Here is a 19728-nt window from a genome sequence, read left to right on the forward strand (position 1 = left end):
ACGGATACAGCCGTAAGAACGTTTATTTGTCATATTGTAAAATACTGGCACTGTAACCCAGTGGATGCTTTGCGACCTCCACAGTCTATAAAAAAACTTGCAATCTCATCTTTCATATGTCCTTGCTGTAGGATTAAATCTACAGTATGGCAGTTTGATATCTACAACCATGTACAGCTATGGAAGTATAAGGCGCTACAACCATGCTATTTCTCCCAGGTAAAAAGTAGCATTGACTGTAATCATAAAAAGAGTATGCATTCATATTGCTAAAATTAAGTAATTTGATAAGGATTATTGAGCACCTTTATGAGGTTTTTTTATGTCAGGTCATCATTATATCTATGTAACACATCAAATACACTTTGAAAAGAGGCCGTCATATGAATAAGTACTGTATTTGGAATTGAAGGGGGACAAGGCATTTTAACAGTTTTTGCATTTTCTAGTTATTTCCTGTCTCTATTCCAAAGAGCACCTCTTCAAAGTAATGAATGTGACTAATGCTTGCTACGCAGAAACAACTTTAGTATTATTATGATAATAAAAGAAGTGAGTCAGCCGGACTTTGCACCTCTGATGACTGCTTGTGTGCTACATTGAGTCCTGCTGATACACAATAATATTACCTACTGCTAATATACCTTTTAATACCTAATACTGCTTTAGGTTACTTCTTCTCTGCTCCAGCTGGGTCTGAGCAACCAAGCCAGTACTTGGCGATGGATCTCGGGTAGGAAGGCATGGCCGGGTCCACTCTCTTAGTGCTGAGGTCCACTCTGTAGTATTTATCTGTGGAAAAGGACACTTTGGTACTCTTCTCATTTACCAAAAACATGCAAGTTAAGTTGTGAATTGTAGTTTGTTTATATGTGATTGACTGGTAACCAGTACAGGATGTACCCCGTCTCTCACCCAATGTCAGCTGGGATAGGCTGGTGAAGCTGTAGAAGATAAATAAAATTACCTCCTCTAAAGAAGTAGACGCTCTGTACAGGGAGGTCCCAATAGGATCTGTCATTCCTGTATCTGGAGTCGTAGTTGTCTCTGTTGTTGTCTCTCCACCTGTCCTGGTCCCAGTCCCGATCCCACTGTCTGCTCCAGTCTCGTCCAAGCCTATCCTCCATCTCCATTCTCCTCTCAGCCAGTCTCAGACCCATTTCCATCCCTCTTTCTGCAAAATGTTGGCCCATGTTCATGCCTCGCTCAGCCATGGATTCCCAGAAGGGTGAGCGGTTTTGCCTCCTTCGCCCCCACTGCTGTCCATACTGCTGTCCATACTGCTGTCCATACTGCTGTCCATACTGTCTTCTGTATTGCTGTCCATACTGCTGGTACTGTTGGCTCCACTGTTGGTCCGGCTGGACACGGCGCGTAGAGACGTAAATCCGTCCAGCCATTACGGCGTCCACTGGTGACTGGAGTCCTTTCCAGTCTTTGTCGATGAAGTGGTAATTGCTGTGATGCTGCGGCACTGAAGGCGGCAAATTGAATGTGAGCACGGCCTCCGTTTAAAAGACCCACCTTGGCTGTTTGAGAGGAACTCACAGTCAGAGAAGAGGTCGCTGAAAAATCTGTGGTAGTTATTGGAGTACATGTTGGTGTAGCGTCTGAACAGTGTGGAGGGAGACATCTCCGACATGGTGACACACTCCTCGTGTGACGGCTGGTGCAAAAACTCGTAGACGTAATAGCGATCCGCTGAAAAAAGATACAACGAATGAAATAACTGCAAGAAGATCCCAAAAATCCTGCCTCACCTTTAAAGAAATACACCTTCTCTTTGCCGTTGTGGCTGTGAGCGGGGAGAGCGAACGCTGCATCCACATTATCCGGAATCTGATCAAAACCGATGCTGATATTCCGAGGGTAGCTGTCATCCAACACGCCGTTGTCGAACCTCCAGTACTTGTTACCCTGTTTGGATTTGTCTCAGCATGAACGCTCACTACCTGTTTACACCTGCTAGCCTTTACCTTAAAGATGTACGTCTTGCCCTGGCAGTTGACCCGCGTGAAAGCAGCATCGATGGGCCCGCTGATGCCCCACACGTCCTTTATGAGCTTGGGATAACCAGGCAGGACTGTCTTCTGGCCCAGCTCGAAGAAGTACTCGCCTGCAAACAAGGAGAAGATCAGCAAGGAGATAAGAAGAAGATAATGAGTGTGTCTCACCTCTGAAGGCATAGATGGAGCCGTTCTTTAATTGCATGAATGAGTCAAAGGGCCGGCCGCTGCACACATCAGCATCAGGGTCTCGAACCACAGTAGTGGTAGTAGGTGTCTTTGGAGGTATTGTTGGAGATGTGGTGGTCTCATCAGTTGTATGACTGCCTTTGGTGCTACTGGGAAGCGTCACCGACGGTGCGACGGTTGTTCTCAGAGGCCTGTGTGGAGGTTTGTTCATTTCTAACGTGGCTTCTGGATGTTGGTGTGGGATGCGCACAAAGTCCGAGATGTCCTCTGGCTGCTGCCCATGTGTGGGACGCCCTGACGGTGGCGTGGTGCTTTCAAGATCATCTTCCTCGTCATCTTCCGGGAACTCGAATGTATCTCCTCGGGCTAAGTGGGAAAGCATACTTTTGAATTATGCAGTGTGTTTTTTTTTTTTTTAAACAGGCGCCACAGTTTAACCGCAAGAGAGGTTTCTTACTTATCTTGCCGCAAGTGGCCTCATAGTCGGAGCAACAGCTCTGGTAGTACTTGCACATGGTGTCACACTGGCACTTCTTCGCAGAGTCGAAGCCATTGTCACAGCGGCCCATGCACGACTCTAAGGAAACAAAGTGTACTTTATGCATACTGTATATACATACAATGCATTTTTTTAGGCTAGGTTGCTTATTTTAAGTGACATGTACTACATCTGGGATATATGTACAGCAAACCAGTCATCCATCCAGCCATCTACTTTCTATGCCGCTTATTGTCATACTCTACAACTTTAAACATTAGTCAATAATAACACAACTACAAAACTGAAATGTTTATTATCAAGGAAGAAAAACATATCCAAACCTACATGTTCAAGTTAATGTGTGAAAAAGTGCTAAATCATAACATAACTGAAATTAAATGAGATCTATCAGTCTAGTTAAATGTTATAAAGCCATTTCCAAAGCTTTGGGACTCCAACAAACCACAGAGAGAGCCATTGTCCAAAAATGGCGAAAATATGGAACAGTGGTGAATCTTCCCAGGAGTGCCCAGCCAACCCAAATTATCCCAAGAGCGCAGCGACGACTCATCCAAGAGGTCACAAAAGACCCCACAACAACATCCAAAGAACTGGATGGCCTCACTTGCCTCAGTTAAGGTCAATGCTCATGGCCCCACCATAAAAAAAGACACTGGGGGGAAAATGTTCCAAGACGAAAACCACTGTTGAACAAAAACAATATTAAGGCTTGTCTCAATTTTGCCAGAAAAAAAATCTTCATGAACGCCAAAAACTTTGATAAATACTCTGTAGTCTGACGAGACAAAAGTTGAACTTTTCTGAAGCTGCGTGCCCCTTTAAGTATGGTGTAAAAGTAACGCCGCATTTCATAAAAAACATCATACCAATAGTAAAATATGGTGGTGGTAGTGTGACGGTCAGGGACTGTTTTGCTGCTTTATGCTGAAAAACCCTCCAATGTGGCTGAATTACAACAATTCTGCAAAAGTGAGTGCACCAAAATTCAGAGACTCATTGCAAGTTATCACAAATGCTTGATTGCAGTTGTTTGGTGGCAAAAGTTATTAGGTTTAGAGGGCGATCACTTTTTCGCACAGGGCTAAATACTGTAGGTTTGGATATTTTTTTCCCCTTAATAATAAACTGTTACATTTAAAAATGGCTATCGCTCAAATTGACGGAATTAGGATCAGGGGATCAAACGTGAAGCTTAGGTCGTACTCACCTTCTGCAGCTGAAGTGTGAGGGATGAGAGCAAAGAGCAGCACGGCCCACAACCTCATGATGTTTCCTCTGCGGGATGAGAGGACGGAATGAGAAAATAAAGCATGCAGCATGTGTTCCCAATCATTGGAAACATGTGTCAGTCACCCTGTTTTTTTTGTTTGCTTTACAGCGCTCTTTCTACTCCAGCAAATAAACAGAGACACAGAGGAGATCAATACAAGAGAAACATGCATGCAAGTTGTTTTTGAGCTTTTACACCAGTATACTTGGGGGGGTTGTGGGTTGTAATACATTCCAATCTAAAACTGCCACAAAGTAGTACTTGCATGCTACAAAATAATGTTTGTAAGCTCAGTTTGACACCAGGACTATCTTATGAGGACTCAAGTCCTTTTATTGTTCAATCACTGAAAGCCTTCTAACACTTTCCTCTGTCTATTTGCTTTAATGGGTTAAGCTGTAAAGAATTCTAATAGACACTTCAAGATCACACCCCCACGGAACTCGGATATGGCCCACTTCCTGTTGTGTCTTCTTCTTCCTTCTTGTTCAGCTTTTCCCTTCAGGGGTCGCCACAGCAAATCAATCTCCTCCATCCAACCCTGTCTTCTGCATCTGTCTCTCTCACACCAACTACCCTCATGTCCTCCTTCACTACATTCTTGAACGTTCTCTTTGGTCTAAACTCAGCATCCTTCTACCAATATATTCACTATCTCTCCTCTGGACATGTTCGAACCATCTCAGTCTGGCCTCTCTGACTTTAACTCTAAGGCCTCTAACATGTAATGTCCCTCTGATGTATTCATTCCTGATCCTATCCATCCTGGTCACTCCCAATGAGAACCTCAGCCTCTTCTTCTCTGCTACCTGCAGTTCTGCTTCCTGTCTTTACCACAGTGGTACTGTCTCTAGACCAAACAACATTGCTGGTCTCACTTCCTGTTGTGTGTGTATATATAGAAAACAAGAAGACGCAATAATGCACGGTATAAAAAAACTGCCTGTAGTTATTTATCTCTGTGTACAATAATGCAAAAAAATATACGTAATAACATACCTTTTAATTTTATTGTAATTGTATTTTCATAATAAGTATCTTTTTATTGCATTTAATTTATTTATTGAAATTATTTTTACTTTAACTTTCTTTAACTTTTACTTTAATTTAACTGGTAATTGTAGCTCAAACTAGTAATTGTTACTTGTAACTTTTAGGGGTTTTATAATTTTTTTTATTGAAATAATTTTCATTGTTACTTTAAACTTGTAAGTGGTAATTATAAACCCTAAATAGCAAATAATAATTTTTAATAGTAATTTTTAATGTTATATTTTGATGAATCACCTTAAATACTATTTTAAATTCTACTAAATAATTGAGTGTTGTCTCTATTGACTTGGATTATTTTGGATTCAACTTTTGATTGTTTTCTATTACATCAGCAGACAGTAAAAAACGCAAGAACAACACAATGAGTGTAATTATAATCATTATAATCATTATAAAGTTATTCAAGATGGCCTTTGCATGTTGACACTGGGAGTCTCATTAATAGGAATGAATTATGTATTTCCTTCCCCGTCCAGCAGAGGGCCTACGTTGTTTACAAAATGGAGAAGGAGGGGCTTCCGCTCTCGTTGTCAAGGATGTCCGTTTGTATCCGGTAACCGCAGGCTGTGCAAAGAACAGACGACGTACGGGTGGTCCGATACAGCAAATTTCAGCACTGATGTGATACCAAATAAATACATGGTCAGTACCTACAATACAGTACCTTCTACTTTATTATTACAATCATAGTAAACAAATACTTAAGGCAAACAATGAATAATTAGTTTATTAATAATGTAGATTTACTTTGATTTAAGATGATATAACAATATCATTGAAGTCCTTCAAGGCTCTCCTGTATAAACGGAATTACTGAAAAATAGCGATCCGATTCGGTTTATACTCTTGGTATCGATACTATAGATAATTGTATCGATCCACCACCCCTGGTGCAGACGGACGGAGCAGCTCTCTGGAGGACGGATGCTAAATGAAGTGACAGCTTATTTTTTTTCTTAGCGTGTTTTGTTTGGTGTTTTCTGTGCGGGTTTATGAGAAAGTAAAGACTCCGTCGTGTTTACACTTTAAGACAACAGCTTTTGTTTGTCATGAAGACAAAAGGAGCTGTTGGGTGGTTGAAAGTATCATATTATACTGTCATTATTTGAAGATCTTCGCAGGATGCAGAGGTGATTATGATGCTTTAGGAGGGAGGTGTCACTCTGAGGCCTTGTTTGGAAACCATTTCATGTTCTTGTACACAAAGACGACCTGCAACCAGCGCTTCCGCCGGTAGATGTTCTTGTCTCTGACGTTTTTCCTGTGGAGGATCTACCAGCATTGGACCACCATGTTCAGCTCAGACCGGCTCACAGTCCCGGACTACGTCAGCCGGCTACAGCGAGGCAGGAGCGGCTCTGGGGGAGAGCAAAGACCGGTGTCTCCCGGGATCCACGCCGAAGTGCAAGCGGTTCTGGATACGTCACTCCCCGCCTTGCGCTCCGCCATCCAACGACTTAAATCCGCCAAGGGAACGTCCGATTCCAATGAGACTCGCAGAGCAGTCGCGGAGATCTTCCAGCTGGTGGAAGAGGCCTGGGTCCTCCCCGGCGTCGGACGTCAGGTGGCTGAAGAGATCTGCAACAGGATCCGGTTGGATGGAGGCCTGGAGCTCCTGCTGCAGCTCCAACAGACACCTGCCGTGGAGATCACCTACGAGTCCGCTAAGCTGCTGGAGCAGATACTGGTGTCAGAGAACAGGTACCCGCCAATGCACTAATGCGACTAAATATAGTAATAATACTAATGAACATGCACTTGAACGCCCCACAAAGACCTTCAAAACATAAACAGTTTCATTATATCAATTAACCTCCCACAGACAAGTCTAATGGGATGTAGTGTTTATGTATTTATTGGCTCCTTTTAAAAGAGGAAATGTACATGAATGTCACAATATGTGACATATATAATGTAAATATAATTTTTTAATAATATATAAAATAAAAATAGTGTAACTCTAGAAGCACTTCCTGTCCATGTACACCACGGGTACAAGAAAACAAATCATTTTCTATGCTGCTTATCCTGTTCAGTGTCATGAATAGAGACATGGGCTGGAGCCTACCCTACTGGGGTGTGTAGACCAAATTATTAGAAACAGCTGCCATATAACCCGAATGAACGATTGCGTTTCTTTTGCAATGTGGCGAGGGACACCGTCTGTGAGCGTGCACCATTTTGTGCTGTTTTGTTGATATTTACTTTGCCGACCAAACGCCTCAGTAAGCGTCGACTGTCTGGACGATGTTCATCCTGTTTAAAACCGAAATATTCCCACATTGGGAATCTTGTTAGATTGTGGAACGCCAATCAAAAAGTCAATAGAAACTAATTAGAGGATGTCCAGTGGGATACACGGCGGTTGTCTGCTGGAGCCTATCCCAGCTGTCTTCGGGCGAGAGGCGGGGTACACCCTGGACTGGTGGCCAGCCAATCACAGGGCACATATAGACAAACAACCATTCACACTCACATTCATACCTATGGACAATTTGGAGTCGCCAATTAACCTAGCATGTTTTTGGAATGTGGGAGGAAACCGGAGTACCCTGAAAAAAACCCACACATGCACGGGGAGAACATGCAAACTCCACACAGAGATGGCTGAGGGTGGAATTGAACCCTGGTCTCCTAGCTGTGAGGTCTGCACGCTAACCATTCATTCATTCATTCATTCATTTTCTACCACTTTTTCCTCACGAGGGTCGCAGGGGGTGCTGGAGCCTATCCCATCTGTCTTTGGGCGAGAGGCGGGGTACACCCTGGACTGGTGTCCAGCCAATCACAGGGCACATATAGACAAACAACCATTCACACTCACATTCATACCTATGGACAATTTGAATTCGCCAATTAACCTAGCATGTTTTTGGAATGTGGGAGGAAACCGGAGTACCCGGGAAAAAAATCCACGCATGCACGGGGAGAACATGCAAACTCCACACAGAGATGGCCGAGGGTGGAATTGAACCCTGGTCTGCGTGCTAACCACTCGACCACCGTGCCGCCCGCTCAGTAGTAAAATATGATATTTATCTCCACAGAGACTATGTAGCCCGTCTGGGGTTGGGGGTCATCCTCAACCTGACTCGACAACAGGAAGACGCCCAGCTGGCTCGCAGCGTGTCGGGGATCTTGGAGCACATGTTCAAACACACAGAGGAGACGTCGGTGCACCTGATCAAGAACGGCGCCCTGGATGCTCTCCTGTACTGGTGCAGAGGCACAGACCCCACCGTGCTGCGTCACTGCGCCGTGGCCTTGGCCAACTGCGCCATGTACGGAGGCCACCGCTGCCAGAGATGGATGATTGAGAAGCAGGCGGCCGAGTGGCTCTTCCCTCTCGCCTTCTCCAAAGAGGACGAACTCATCCGCTTCCACGCGTGCTTGGCCGTTACTGTCTTAGCGGCCAATCGGGAGATTGAAAAGGAGGTGGTGAAATCCGGCACCTTGGAGCTTGTGGAGCCGTTCATTGCATCGCTGGATCCAGACGACTTTGCCCGCAGTCTTTCCGACAGCGCCGACTGCATGCAGGGGAAGACGGCGTCCGACCTGCAGCACCTCCTGCCGTTGCTGGATGGCACTAGACTGGAGGGGAAGTGCATCGCGGCCTTCTACCTCTGTGTTGAAACCAGCATCAAGTCCCGTCAACGCAACACTAAGGTACACGCTATCTAGTCTACCTACGTCCAACACCTTTTTTTTTTTTTTTTACACCTTCTCCTCCTTACGTCCAGATTTTCCAAGAGATTGGAGCGGTACAAAGCCTCAAGAGGATTGTCATGTACTCCAGTAATGGAACAGCCAGTTCCCTGGCCAAGCGGGCGTTGAGAATGATGGGAGAGGAAGTACCCAAGCGTATCCTGTCATGTGTGCCCAACTGGAAGACTTGCGAGGTGCAGACTTGGCTGCAGCAGGTCGGCTTCAGTACCTTCTGCGATCGCTTCCAGGTCAGTTGCTACTAATTCATGAAATCATCATTTGGTATATTTACTTATTTATTTATTTGTCCATAACCAGGAGCTCCAGGTGGATGGAGACCTCCTGCTGAACATCACAGAGCAGGATCTGATTACAGACCTTGGCATGACTGCTGGCCTCTGCCGAAAAAGGTAAGTGGAACTTTCCTCTACAGGAACTGAGCAAAAACTATATATATATATATATATATATATATGTATGTATGTATGTGTATGTATATGTATGTATGTATATGTATGTATGTACGTATGTATGTATGTATGTATGTATGTATGTATGTATATATATGTATGTATGTATATATATATGTATGTATGTATATATATATGTATGTATATATATATGTATGTATGTATATATATATGTATGTATATATATATGTATGTATGTATATATATATGTATGTATGTATATATATGTGTATGTATGTATGTGTATATATGTATGTATATAGTATGTGTGTGTGTTTGTATGTATATATATGTATGTATGTATGTATGTGTGTATGTATGTATGTATGTGTGTATGTATATATGTGTATATATGTATGTATATATGTGTATATATGTACGTATGTATATATGTGTATATATGTATGTATACTATATGTGTATGTATGTGTGTATGTATGTATGTGTATATATATGTATGTATGTATATATATGTATGTATGTATATATATGTGTATGTATGTATATATATGTGTATGTATGTATATATATGTGTATGTATGTATGTATATGTGTATGTATGTATGTATATACAGTGAAGAAAATAAGTATTTGAACACCCTGCTATTTTGCTATTTCTCCCACTTAGAAATCATGGAGGGTCTGAAATTTTCATCGTAGGTGCATGTCCACTGTGAGAGAGATAAACTAAAAAGAAAAATCCAGAAATCACAATGCATGATTTTTTAACAATTTATTTGTGTGATACAGCTGCTAATAAGTATTTGAACACCTGAGAAAATGAATGTTAATATTTGGTACAGTAGCCTTTGTTTGCTATTACAGAGGTCAAACGTTTCCTGTAGTTTTTCACCAGGTTTGCACACACTGCAGGAGGGATCTTGGCCCACTCCTCCACACAGATCTTCTCTAGATCAGTCAGGTTTCTGGGCTGTCGCTGAGAAACACGGAGTTTGAGCTCCCTCCAAAGATTTTCGATTGGGTTCAGGTCTGGAGACTGGCTGGGCCATGCTAGAACCTTGATATGCTTCTTACGGAGCCACTCCTTGGTTTTCCTGGCTGTGTGCTTCGGGTCGTTGTCGTGTTGGAAGACCCAGCCACGACCCATCTTCAATGCTCTGACAGAGGGAAGGAGGTTGTTCCCCAAAATCTCACAATACACGGCCCCAGTCATCCTCTCTTTAATGCAGTGCACTCGTCCTGTCCCATGTGCAGAAAAACACCCCCAAAGCATGATGCTACCACCCCCATGCTTCACAGTAGGGATGGTGTTCTTCGGATTGTACTCTTCATTCTTCTTCCTCCAAACACGCTTATTGGAATTATGACCAAAAAGTTCTATTTTGGTCTCATCTGACCATAAAACTTTCTCCCATGACTCCTCTGTATCATCCAAATGGTCATATGCAAACTTAAGACGGGCCTCGACATGTGCTGGTTTAAGCAGGGGAACCTTTCGTGCCATGCATGATTTCACATCATGACGTCTTAGTGTATTACCTACAGTAACCTTGGAAACGGTGGTCCCAGCTCTTTTCAGGTCATTGACCAAGTCCTGTCGTGTAGTTCTGGGCTGATTCCTCACCTTTCTTAGAATCATTGAGACCCCACGAGGTGATATCTTGCATGGGGCTCCACTCCGATTGAGATTGACCGTCATGTTTAGCTTCTTCCATTTTCTAATGATAGCTCCAACAGTGGACCTTTTTTCACCAAGCTGCTTGGTAATTGCTCCGTAGCCCTTTCCAGCCTTGTGGAGGTGTACAATTTTGTCTCTGGTGTCTTTGGACAGCTCTTTGGTCTTCGCCATGTTACAAGTTAAAGTCTTACTGATTGTATGGGGTGGACAGGTGTCTTTATGCAGCTAACGACCTCAAACAGGTGCATCTGATTCAGGATGATACATGGAGTGCAGGTGGACTTCTAATGGGCAGACTAACAGGTCTTTCAGGGTCAGAATTCTAGATGATACACAGGTGTTCAAATACTTATTTGCAGCTGTATCACACAAATAAATTGTTAAAAAATCATGCATTGTGATTTCTGGATTTTTCTTTTTAGTTTATCTCTCTCACAGTGGACATGCACCTACGATGAAAATTTCAGACCCCTCCATGATTTCTAAGTGGGAGAAATAGCAAAATAGCAGGGTGTTCAAATACTTATTTTCTTCACTGTATATATGTGTGTATGTATGTATGTATGTATATATGTGTATGTATGTGTATATATATGTATGTATGTATACATATATATGTGTGTATATATGTATATATGTATACATATATATGAGTGTATATATATGTATATATATGTGTGTATATATATATGTATATATGTGTGTGTATATATATATATGTATAGATGTGTGTGTATATATATATATGTATATATGTATGTATATATATGTATCGCCCCCCCTCCCCCAAATATAGAAATGATGTGGTTAGATTTTGTACCGTCCTTCCTGCAGGTTCCTAAGAGATCTACGTGTGCTAAAAACCTACGCCAACTACGCCACATGCGACCCACACAACATGGCCGACTGGTTGACGGAAGCGGACCCTCGTTTCCGCCAGTACACCTACGGCCTGGTCCAGTCTGGCGTGGACCGCAACAACATCCAAAGCCTGACGGATCAGCAGCTCCTGAACGACTGCTCCATACTCAACGGAGTCCACAGGGCCAAGATCTTGGCGGTGAGTCGCAAGCCGCTAAGACCCTGCAACACAGACGCCCAACCCGCAGGGCCCGATGTCTTCATCAGCTACCGCCGCACCACCGGATCACAACTGGCAAGGTCTGAACTACACCGGGATGGTGAAGACGAATGACGTAAATGACTCATCTTTATTCCTGCTTGTCACCAAAAGCCTCCTGAAGGTTCACCTGCAGGTTCGAGGGTTCAGCGTCTTCATCGATGTGGAGAAGCTGGAGGCCGGGAAATTTGAGGACAAACTGATTCAGAGCGTGCAACGTGCACGGAACTTCATCCTGGTCCTGTCTGCCAACGCTCTGGACAAGTGCATGGGAGACACCGCCATGAAGGACTGGGTGCATAAGGTCAGGTGACCCGTTTTGGTGTAATCATTCATTCTTTTTCTACCGCTGGGGGTGCTGGAGCCTATCCCAGCCATCTTGGGGCGAGAGACGGGGTACACCCTGGACTGGTGGCCAGCGTTGACTGTCTGGATGATGGCTTCGCTGTCCGTGTTTTTTTGACGGTGTTTATCCTGTTTAAAACCGAAATATTCCCACAGCGGGAATCTTGTTAGATTATGGAACGCCAATGAAAAAGTCAATAGAAACAAATTGGAGGATGTCCAGTGGGATACATGGCGGTTATCTGCAACCGTGCATTGCTATCTGGAAAGACATTGTTTGTTCAGCCATGCTCAGGTCGCAGGGGTTGCTGTCTTGGGGCGAGAGGCGGGGTACACCCTGGACTGGTGGCCAGCCAATCACAGGGCACATATAGACAAACAACCATTCACACTCACATTCATACCTATGGACAATTTGGAGTCGCCAATTAACCTAGCATGTTTTTGGAATGTGGGAGGAAACCGGAAAAAAAACATGCATGCACGGGGAAACATGCAAACTCAACACAGAGATGGCCGAGGGTGGAATTGAACTCGGGTCTCCTAGCTGTGAGGTTTGCACGCTAACCACTAGACCACCGTGCAACCCACTTTTGGTGTATCTTGTCAATTTTATTTTGCATTATTTATCATTTATTTATCATTTAGTCTGTACTTGTGTGCCTTAACACTGCGTCTTTAATGACTGGACCTTGCAGGAAATAGTCACAGCCTTGGCGGGGAAGAAGAACATTGTTCCTGTCACAGACAATTTCGCTTGGCCTGATCCAGTGTCTCTTCCAGAGGACATGAGATCAATTCTCAACTTCAATGGTATCAAGTAAGACTCTATGATGTTCTCTTCTCGTACGCTCTCCGGGAAGGTCAATGAAGTTTAAACTTCTAATTAAAACTCCTTGAAAAACTATTCTTGACACACAGGTGGTCCCATGAATATCAGGAGGCCACAATTGAGAAGATCCTGCGCTTTCTTAAGGGAAACCAAGACCTACTGGATAGCTCCAAAGAGCAGAAGAAGAAATAAAAACATCTACCGGTAGGTTGAAGTAACTCCCAAGTGATGCCAAAAATCCACTGAACTGGCCAGCGGTCTTCTCCTGCTCATCCCACGCGCATGTGAAGCTAACCCGATGATGTTAAGACTTTATGGACTGCCTATAAAAACTGTGACCCCCGTAATCTCAATAGCTTCATACAGGTGAGTATGGGTTATCAGGTACAGAATACGCCTTTTGTGTCTCAGGAACAGTAGAAGGTTCAACATGCTCATATGTATGCTACTGTATACCACAATTTTTCATTTTTTTAAGTTTACATAGCATAATTATTGCTATATATATACATATATATACATATGTACACTGGCTTTGGAATGTCATGTAATCTGTGAAACTACTGGTTCATATTTAAGATTCATATTCTCCATTGCGTTCGGTATGTATTGGTACTAAGCAAATATTAGTCAGCTGGAGGAAAACGCATTCTCTATGTATTTAAGCTTAAAGGAGTAAAATACATGTAGCAACAGAGAATACAAACAGGAAGCACAGGGACAATGTCGATGTAATGAGGTGGGTATGGGATTTAATCTTTGTCAAACGCCATCTTTTATTATTCAATAAAGGAAGTACAGCCTCACAAAGACATTGTTCAGCATTATTTTGAAGTAAAGATGTATGCGTAAAACTGTTACCAGTACAAATACAGATAGGAAATACTATCAAAGTGCAATTCTTTTCAGTCGAAATTGTTTTAATGGCATCATAACCTTCATCACTTGACTTCGCAGTCAAACATTAAAATGAAATGAATAAAACACATACAAAAACAGTACTGACAGATCGAAGAGAAAAAAAAAAGGCAGATTAATCCAAACAAGCTTAACCCCTACACTTCCCCGAGTGCATTTTAACGGCGATTAGGCCGCCCACAGTACTTCTAGGATGTGACCCCTGAGTCATGTTGTGTCTGTCCGTGTGCTTGGGGACTATCCAGTGTTGGACCATCTGCTTTGAGGAGGTCAGCAGGGGGTGGAACTGTAACTCAGTAATCCCTAACTGCTGCTACCGTTTCCCTTTGTTCTGCTGTCAATTATTCACATCTTCATGTATTTATTACAGTAAGATAAGGATGTAGCTAAGTAAATATATTGCAATTAAATTAAATGGTACTGTTATGTAGTAGGAATTAGCATTTTATACCCTGATAACTAATGACTATCATTTAAACTAATAACAGTAGTCTCGTCTATGATATGATTACTTAAATATTGCATTGACATTTGTATTAATTGAAAAAAAAAATTTATTAACTGAGTAACACTTTCAGGCACCTTACACATTTGTAGAGATCAAAGGAATAAAAGCATAAAAACATCTTACATATGCAACAAGTGTGGAGTTAAAAGTTTTCCCTTCATTGTGCTTTTGATGGTCAAGTGGTTTTTAGTGAAATCAGTCACTAAATGGTCGATTCTTCCCACTTTCAAGTAAAGCTGGGGATGATGACTAGTCTGTGTCCAGTATGCTCTGGATATAAACACACAATAAACATCTTTGCCATTGTCAGGATGCTGTGGACTCGCTTATTTCTCTCCGCTCCAAACATTGCAGCCTCCTGGAGAGACGGTGGCGTACGTTATCAACATACATCTACAGTAGTTGACTTTTTTTTTTTTTTTGCTTGATGCGTGGAGTGGAGACTCACCCAATTATTCCAGCGGGGATGAGGAGGATGATAGCGGCAAACAGGAAAGCAAAGCCCTTCATGAAGTGCAGTGTTGCCGGGTAGAGGGCGTTGAAAAGACCACTACCCACCAGGAAACACAAGCTCTCCACACAGGCCACAGAGGAAAAGAGCGCACCTGGTAGAGAGCACACATTTCAGCATGAACAACCAACAGCCAAAACAAATATGGAGTGCAATTAAGTGACAAAGCTAATTTAACTTGGTATATAATCTGACCATAGATTCTGCATTTATAGCACGTGATTCGTGACTATAGACTAACCTTGTTCGGACTGGCTCACCAACTTGGACAGCTTGGACCGGAGCACAGGTGTAGAAGTCACAAAGAACAGCAGCAGACCATAACCTGTTGATGGATGAAGTAACAATACAAAGCAGTTGATGTTTGCTAAATACAAGGATGAAGAGTCTTGAACCAGTCATGATGTGCTATATACGTATATATATATCACTATATTGACACTTACTATGGTACCCATTATGTCATTGGATGGTCATATCACCTCGTACTTCGGTACGTGACAAATAAATAAATAAATATTAAAAAAAATTAAACAAAAATTATGTAACAGTTACTGATTGTAAAAGCACCAGATGGACGGGTAGGACTTAATAAGTTTTGCTTCTTCCTACTCCTTTTGGACATGTGGAACTGTGAACTGATTATGTGATGCATTCAATTGTAATCTGATGCATGTTCAAATGAAATTAAACCATTACTATGAATTGTAGATCAGATCTAAGTTTGGGTTCAGGGTTTCTAACCTGCAAACATGAGTTGAGTGGTGTCGGCTACAACGATAACCACCAGCCCGGCGATGTTGGAGGCCAGCCCAATGACAGCCACCCATGAGTCCTCCAGGCAATACTGCATGACCTTCAACCCCAGCAGGCTGCTCAGGTAGGCCAGGTGTAGAGCAGCAGAGCCGTAGCCGATGAGGGTCGACCCCCAGCACAGCGGCGGGCTCAGCTCGTATAAAACAAACAGGTCGCGACTCCCCGTGTGCACGGTGACCACCAGGAAGAAACAGAGCATATAGAGCCACAGCTTGCACCTCTGGAACCTTCCACCATCCTCACTGCCTCCGGTGGAGAAAATGTACCACACGGCCTTGTGATGGCGAGGGCTTAGAAGCTTGGCGCTTGGGTCTTTCACAACAGATTCAGGGACGAACAGGAAGGCGTACAAAGCCGATGCCAGGCTAGTGGCCAAAGCCAACCAGAAGGGGTTGATGTAGCTGCAAACAGTAAAAAAAAACAAGATGGTGTATGAACTATGCTAACATTTACATAACATTCTAATTACCCTTGCATCCGCCTCCAATGTCCTCCAATAATGCTGGCAAACATCCCTGAAAGTCCGATACAAGCCTCCAAGATTGCTACTCTGAAAGTGCGGGTCCTTCTATCGCTGGTATCTGCCACATACGCAAAGCACGCAGCCAGGACGGCATTGAAATCACCCAGCAGTCCACTGAGAAGTCTGCCCACCAGGAAGTACACCACAGGCAGCTTCAGGTACATCACCACCAGGTACACCACCACTTGAGCAGCCAGGCCCAAGTTGGGGATGATGAGGACTGGCCTGCGACCTGCGAAGTCGCTCCACGAACCCAGGAGTGGGACCACCAGCAAGCCTACAGAGAAGCCTGCAAGACTGATGTAGAGGTTCCAGTGTGCTGTCAGGGTTTCCACTTCCTGGAAGAGGAAGTGGTGTATAATTGCACTATAGCACACAAATAATTGTATTTAATGTATATAATAGTCATTGTACTTTGCCTCTATTGCCAATTAAGGTAGAAATACACCTTAGAATGTTACAGTATAGTTGTATATCACTGAATTGTTATCTTTGTAAAGGCAAATAAACAATACATGTCCACGTGCGCATGTGTACCACTAAGGTTAATTGGAATCACGTGGTGCACGTGGTTAGCATGTTAGCTTAATGTCTGACCACAGCACGACTCAAAATATGCAACTAACGGAACTTAAGGTTGTTTTAAACCATAAAATAGACTATTAAAAGTATACCTTCTGAAGAGGGTCTGTTTCAGCAGAGCTGTTTCCACACGCCGGCCTCTTGGAGGCGTTGTAGCCGAGGTCCTCGCTGATTCTGTCCCACAGATACTGAGTGGACAGCGGTGCCTGGAGAACCACAGCAAACACAGACAGGAACATGACAGGCTCCACGGACACAGGCAGCGGGCATGTAAATGGTGGCCCCACTCTTCCGGTGGTCAGTGGCGGTAATGAGTCCTCTGTTCCGCCGAAGGAGGCCTTGGCGTCATTCTCATTCACGCCAGAATTCGTGTCCTCGTCACCGGGAAGGATAGCTGCGGTGTCCGGCTCGAACATGACTTGAAGCGGAACGAGTAAACACAAAAAAAACTGTGAACTCGACTCACTTGCTGCTAACCGCTCTGTTAACACATTACAACGACGCTATTTGGTGCCAATTTGTGTTTTTGATGGTTAAAAGTTGGTGAAAATCTTTCAAACGGCTTCAATGCTTGACTCACTTCAACAGGAAGCAAAGCTGTCAGTGGCAGCCTGGCGACACCAACTGGACAATTGGGAGAATTACACCAATATGTCAGCCATAACATTTGATACTATGACGAGGTAATGGGAAACAAATGTTTTATTTTGATTAATTATTTTTATTTTTATTTATTAATAATTTTTTATTAAATATTATTTATTTTTATTAATATATATATATTTTTTAATATATATTTGCTTTTGGAATGACTTATTATACTACAATGGTTATTACCAATAATACATAATTATATAATATACTAATCACTTTTTAATTGACAGTATGCTGGTTTGTATGACTAATGCTGATAATTATGGTAGTATGCAGTAGTGTTGAACCTGTAAAAAAAACTCAAATTGAAATTTCCTTACCTTAATCCTTGACAAGAAATTGTATTTTATGGCTGGGGATTATATAATGGCATAACAAAAACAAAGATAATACCAGATTGAATGCAATTAGTGTTTATTTAATCCCTGCCTTTTATTTTATAGATGGTACCAAGTTGGATGTGAATGCCAAATGGTCATCTGAAGGAAACACAAACTTGAAGGTAAGTGTTTACACATGATAGTAAAGCATTTGTAAATATATGCAATTAAAGGTCAACAAGCTTCATATAGTAACAACTTGATGGCTCGACGACGGCATCATTGAGTTTTAACAAAGGCTGTGTTTTCCTAGCACCTTTTTAGAATGCAGTAATTTGTAACTTGAAGCGCTTACACGCCCTGTTCACACCAGGCCAGTTAATGATTGCGTAATTACCAATGGGAACAGACATTAACTATTGTTATGCTTCTGCTGGTTTTGTGTGCAGAGTGAGTACATAAAAGTCACTGGATTGCTACACAATCTCTTAGTTCTTTGGCTGTCCTTCACTTCAACAGTTTCTGAATGTGTACAATTGCACAATACTAGAATCCTCTGCCTTCCGATAATACTACATTTACTTGACTGTGGTTTTCTGGCCTGCAATCAGTAAGTCCTATCTACAGTATCTAACCGTTCTTGCAGGTTGCAAAGTGTTAGGAGGTCAGTGGAAAAGCACAGCACAGTTGAGGGGGAAAAAAGGAGTGATAAGAAAATGTGGGATTACAAAACAGTGCATATTCCATACTATTCAACCATTGCTAATAGTGACACCGTTGCATTTCAACTGGAGCTTAACATCCCATAGCAGGTTGCTCCAGTTGGTGAAGATGGCTTCACGGAGGGCATGCACTCTCCGAAACTCATGTCCTAGTCCATGCATTTTTGTAAAGTTCCCTTGCCATCCACCCACAAAATGTTCTCAACATGCAGGACGGTCCAAATGAATGACGTAAGTGAACTGCAGCCAGTCATTACCACACAGTCATGAGGGATGCCTCCAGCAACATCTCCACTTATCCATCCGCCGTTTGACACCCCTGCACAACCTGAAGTGCGAAAGTATGCCGGTAAACCTCACTCCCTCACACAAGAATTGCACATAACATCACTTTGACAGCTTGACTCTCCAGCACATGTTTTTGTATGCAATCACAATGAAGTACTACTCTCAAGTGTCACATAGTATCTAGTTTTATATTCATTTGCCATAACCAAGTTTCATTGAGGAAATGTACTTCTGCAAGTGATTATATTTTACAATGTACCTGTGAGGGACTTTGAGCTTGACAGCAATTAAATACAAACTCAGGGTTTTTGCACGTAATAAAACACGTTTTCACTTGTTGTGCAAAGCATGTACAGTATTTCACCGACGTGAACGTTCATTAAACCCTAAGCGGTTTTTGAACCGGTGCGCAATCAAGTCAAATCTGCGTCAGCGCTTCATTGTTACACTTTCTCAGTCATTAGTCGGAAAGTGTCATTGTGTGCTAAATGTTTATAGAGATAATTACAAAGCATTTATCGTTGCCTTGCCTATGCTCTCACCTGCATGCACAGACTGTGTCAAAGGAGGAAGTGGATCTGGTTTGTCTGCATTTCTTCCTTGTGCAGAATTGACTGGGAATCACAACATTGTTTTTGGAAGTCACACCCACACCAGCCATGCATGCGCAAGGCCATCAACCTTGCTATCTAATGGTACTTTGGCCTGACATGTTCCCTCCGACTTGTCACTATCAAAAAAACAATAACTATCAA

General features: G+C 42.7%; 3 protein-coding genes across 5 annotated transcripts; 1 reads left to right on the forward strand and 2 right to left on the reverse strand.

The window, feature by feature from the left end:
• Nucleotides 1–382: 382 nt before the first annotated feature.
• Nucleotides 383–4054, reverse strand: vtna (vitronectin a). The gene is made up of 8 exons (XM_058080393.2): nucleotides 3905–4054; nucleotides 2653–2772; nucleotides 2175–2561; nucleotides 1977–2116; nucleotides 1761–1917; nucleotides 1549–1701; nucleotides 968–1474; nucleotides 383–792 (listed from the first exon to the last, which is right to left on the reverse strand). Exons 1-8 carry the CDS (start codon nucleotides 4014–4016, stop codon nucleotides 671–673), a joined length of 1698 nt encoding a protein of 565 aa, XP_057936376.2. The 5' UTR covers nucleotides 4017–4054; the 3' UTR covers nucleotides 383–670.
• Nucleotides 4055–5920: 1866 nt separating this feature from the next.
• On the forward strand, nucleotides 5921–13956 carry sarm1 (sterile alpha and TIR motif containing 1). 3 transcript variants are annotated; one of them, XM_078792946.1, is made up of 9 exons: nucleotides 5921–6150; nucleotides 6228–6721; nucleotides 8068–8686; nucleotides 8761–8973; nucleotides 9044–9135; nucleotides 11669–11995; nucleotides 12069–12258; nucleotides 12998–13112; nucleotides 13221–13956. In XM_078792946.1, the coding sequence occupies exons 2-9, from the start codon at nucleotides 6258–6260 to the stop codon at nucleotides 13337–13339; spliced, it is 2139 nt and encodes a 712-aa protein (XP_078649072.1). In that variant the 5' UTR covers nucleotides 5921–6150; nucleotides 6228–6257; the 3' UTR covers nucleotides 13340–13956. The 3 variants fall into 3 exon arrangements, with proteins under 3 accessions (XP_078649072.1, XP_078649071.1, XP_057936111.2); XM_078792945.1 differs by having other exon boundaries at nucleotides 5921–6721; XM_058080128.2 differs by having other exon boundaries at nucleotides 5921–6721; nucleotides 12998–13119; nucleotides 13221–13955.
• An 86-nt stretch (nucleotides 13957–14042) lies between these two features.
• slc46a1 (solute carrier family 46 member 1) lies at nucleotides 14043–17613 on the reverse strand. Its single transcript, XM_058080133.2, has 6 exons — nucleotides 17082–17613; nucleotides 16354–16745; nucleotides 15813–16285; nucleotides 15310–15393; nucleotides 15006–15162; nucleotides 14043–14915 (listed from the first exon to the last, which is right to left on the reverse strand). The coding sequence occupies exons 1-6, from the start codon at nucleotides 17403–17405 to the stop codon at nucleotides 14864–14866; spliced, it is 1482 nt and encodes a 493-aa protein (XP_057936116.2). The 5' UTR covers nucleotides 17406–17613; the 3' UTR covers nucleotides 14043–14863.
• Between the last annotated feature and the right edge of the window lie 2115 nt (nucleotides 17614–19728).

This window comes from Doryrhamphus excisus, linkage group LG8 (genome assembly GCF_037039965.1).
Source record: "Doryrhamphus excisus strain RoL-2023G ecotype Guam linkage group LG8, RoL_Dexc_Guam_v1.1, whole genome shotgun sequence".
NCBI classification, from domain to species: domain Eukaryota; kingdom Metazoa; phylum Chordata; class Actinopteri; order Syngnathiformes; family Syngnathidae; genus Doryrhamphus; species Doryrhamphus excisus.

Bases quoted from the DNA above. Each gene is read 5' to 3' on its own strand.
- sarm1 (XM_078792945.1), top strand. From the start codon at position 6,258: ATGTTCTTGTCTCTGACGTTTTTCCTGTGGAGGATCTACCAGCATTGG. The intron at 6,722-8,067 runs GTACCCGCCAAT...TTATCTCCACAG, and splicing joins ATACTGGTGTCAGAGAACAG to AGACTATGTAGCCCGTCTGG. The intron at 13,113-13,220 runs GTATCAAGTAAG...CTTGACACACAG, and splicing joins ATCAATTCTCAACTTCAATG to GTGGTCCCATGAATATCAGG.
- slc46a1 (XM_058080133.2), bottom strand. From the start codon at position 17,405: ATGTTCGAGCCGGACACCGCAGCTATCCTTCCCGGTGACGAGGACACG. The intron at 16,746-17,081 runs GTATACTTTTAA...TTCCTCTTCCAG, and splicing joins AAACAGACCCTCTTCAGAAG to GAAGTGGAAACCCTGACAGC. The intron at 14,916-15,005 runs GTGAGTCTCCAC...CCGTCTCTCCAG, and splicing joins ATCCCCGCTGGAATAATTGG to GAGGCTGCAATGTTTGGAGC.
- vtna (XM_058080393.2), bottom strand. From the start codon at position 4,016: ATGCTGCATGCTTTATTTTCTCATTCCGTCCTCTCATCCCGCAGAGGA. The intron at 2,117-2,174 runs GTGAGACACACT...CCTTGTTTGCAG, and splicing joins CTCCATCTATGCCTTCAGAG to GCGAGTACTTCTTCGAGCTG. The intron at 1,918-1,976 runs GTAAAGGCTAGC...AAATCCAAACAG, and splicing joins GCAAGACGTACATCTTTAAG to GGTAACAAGTACTGGAGGTT.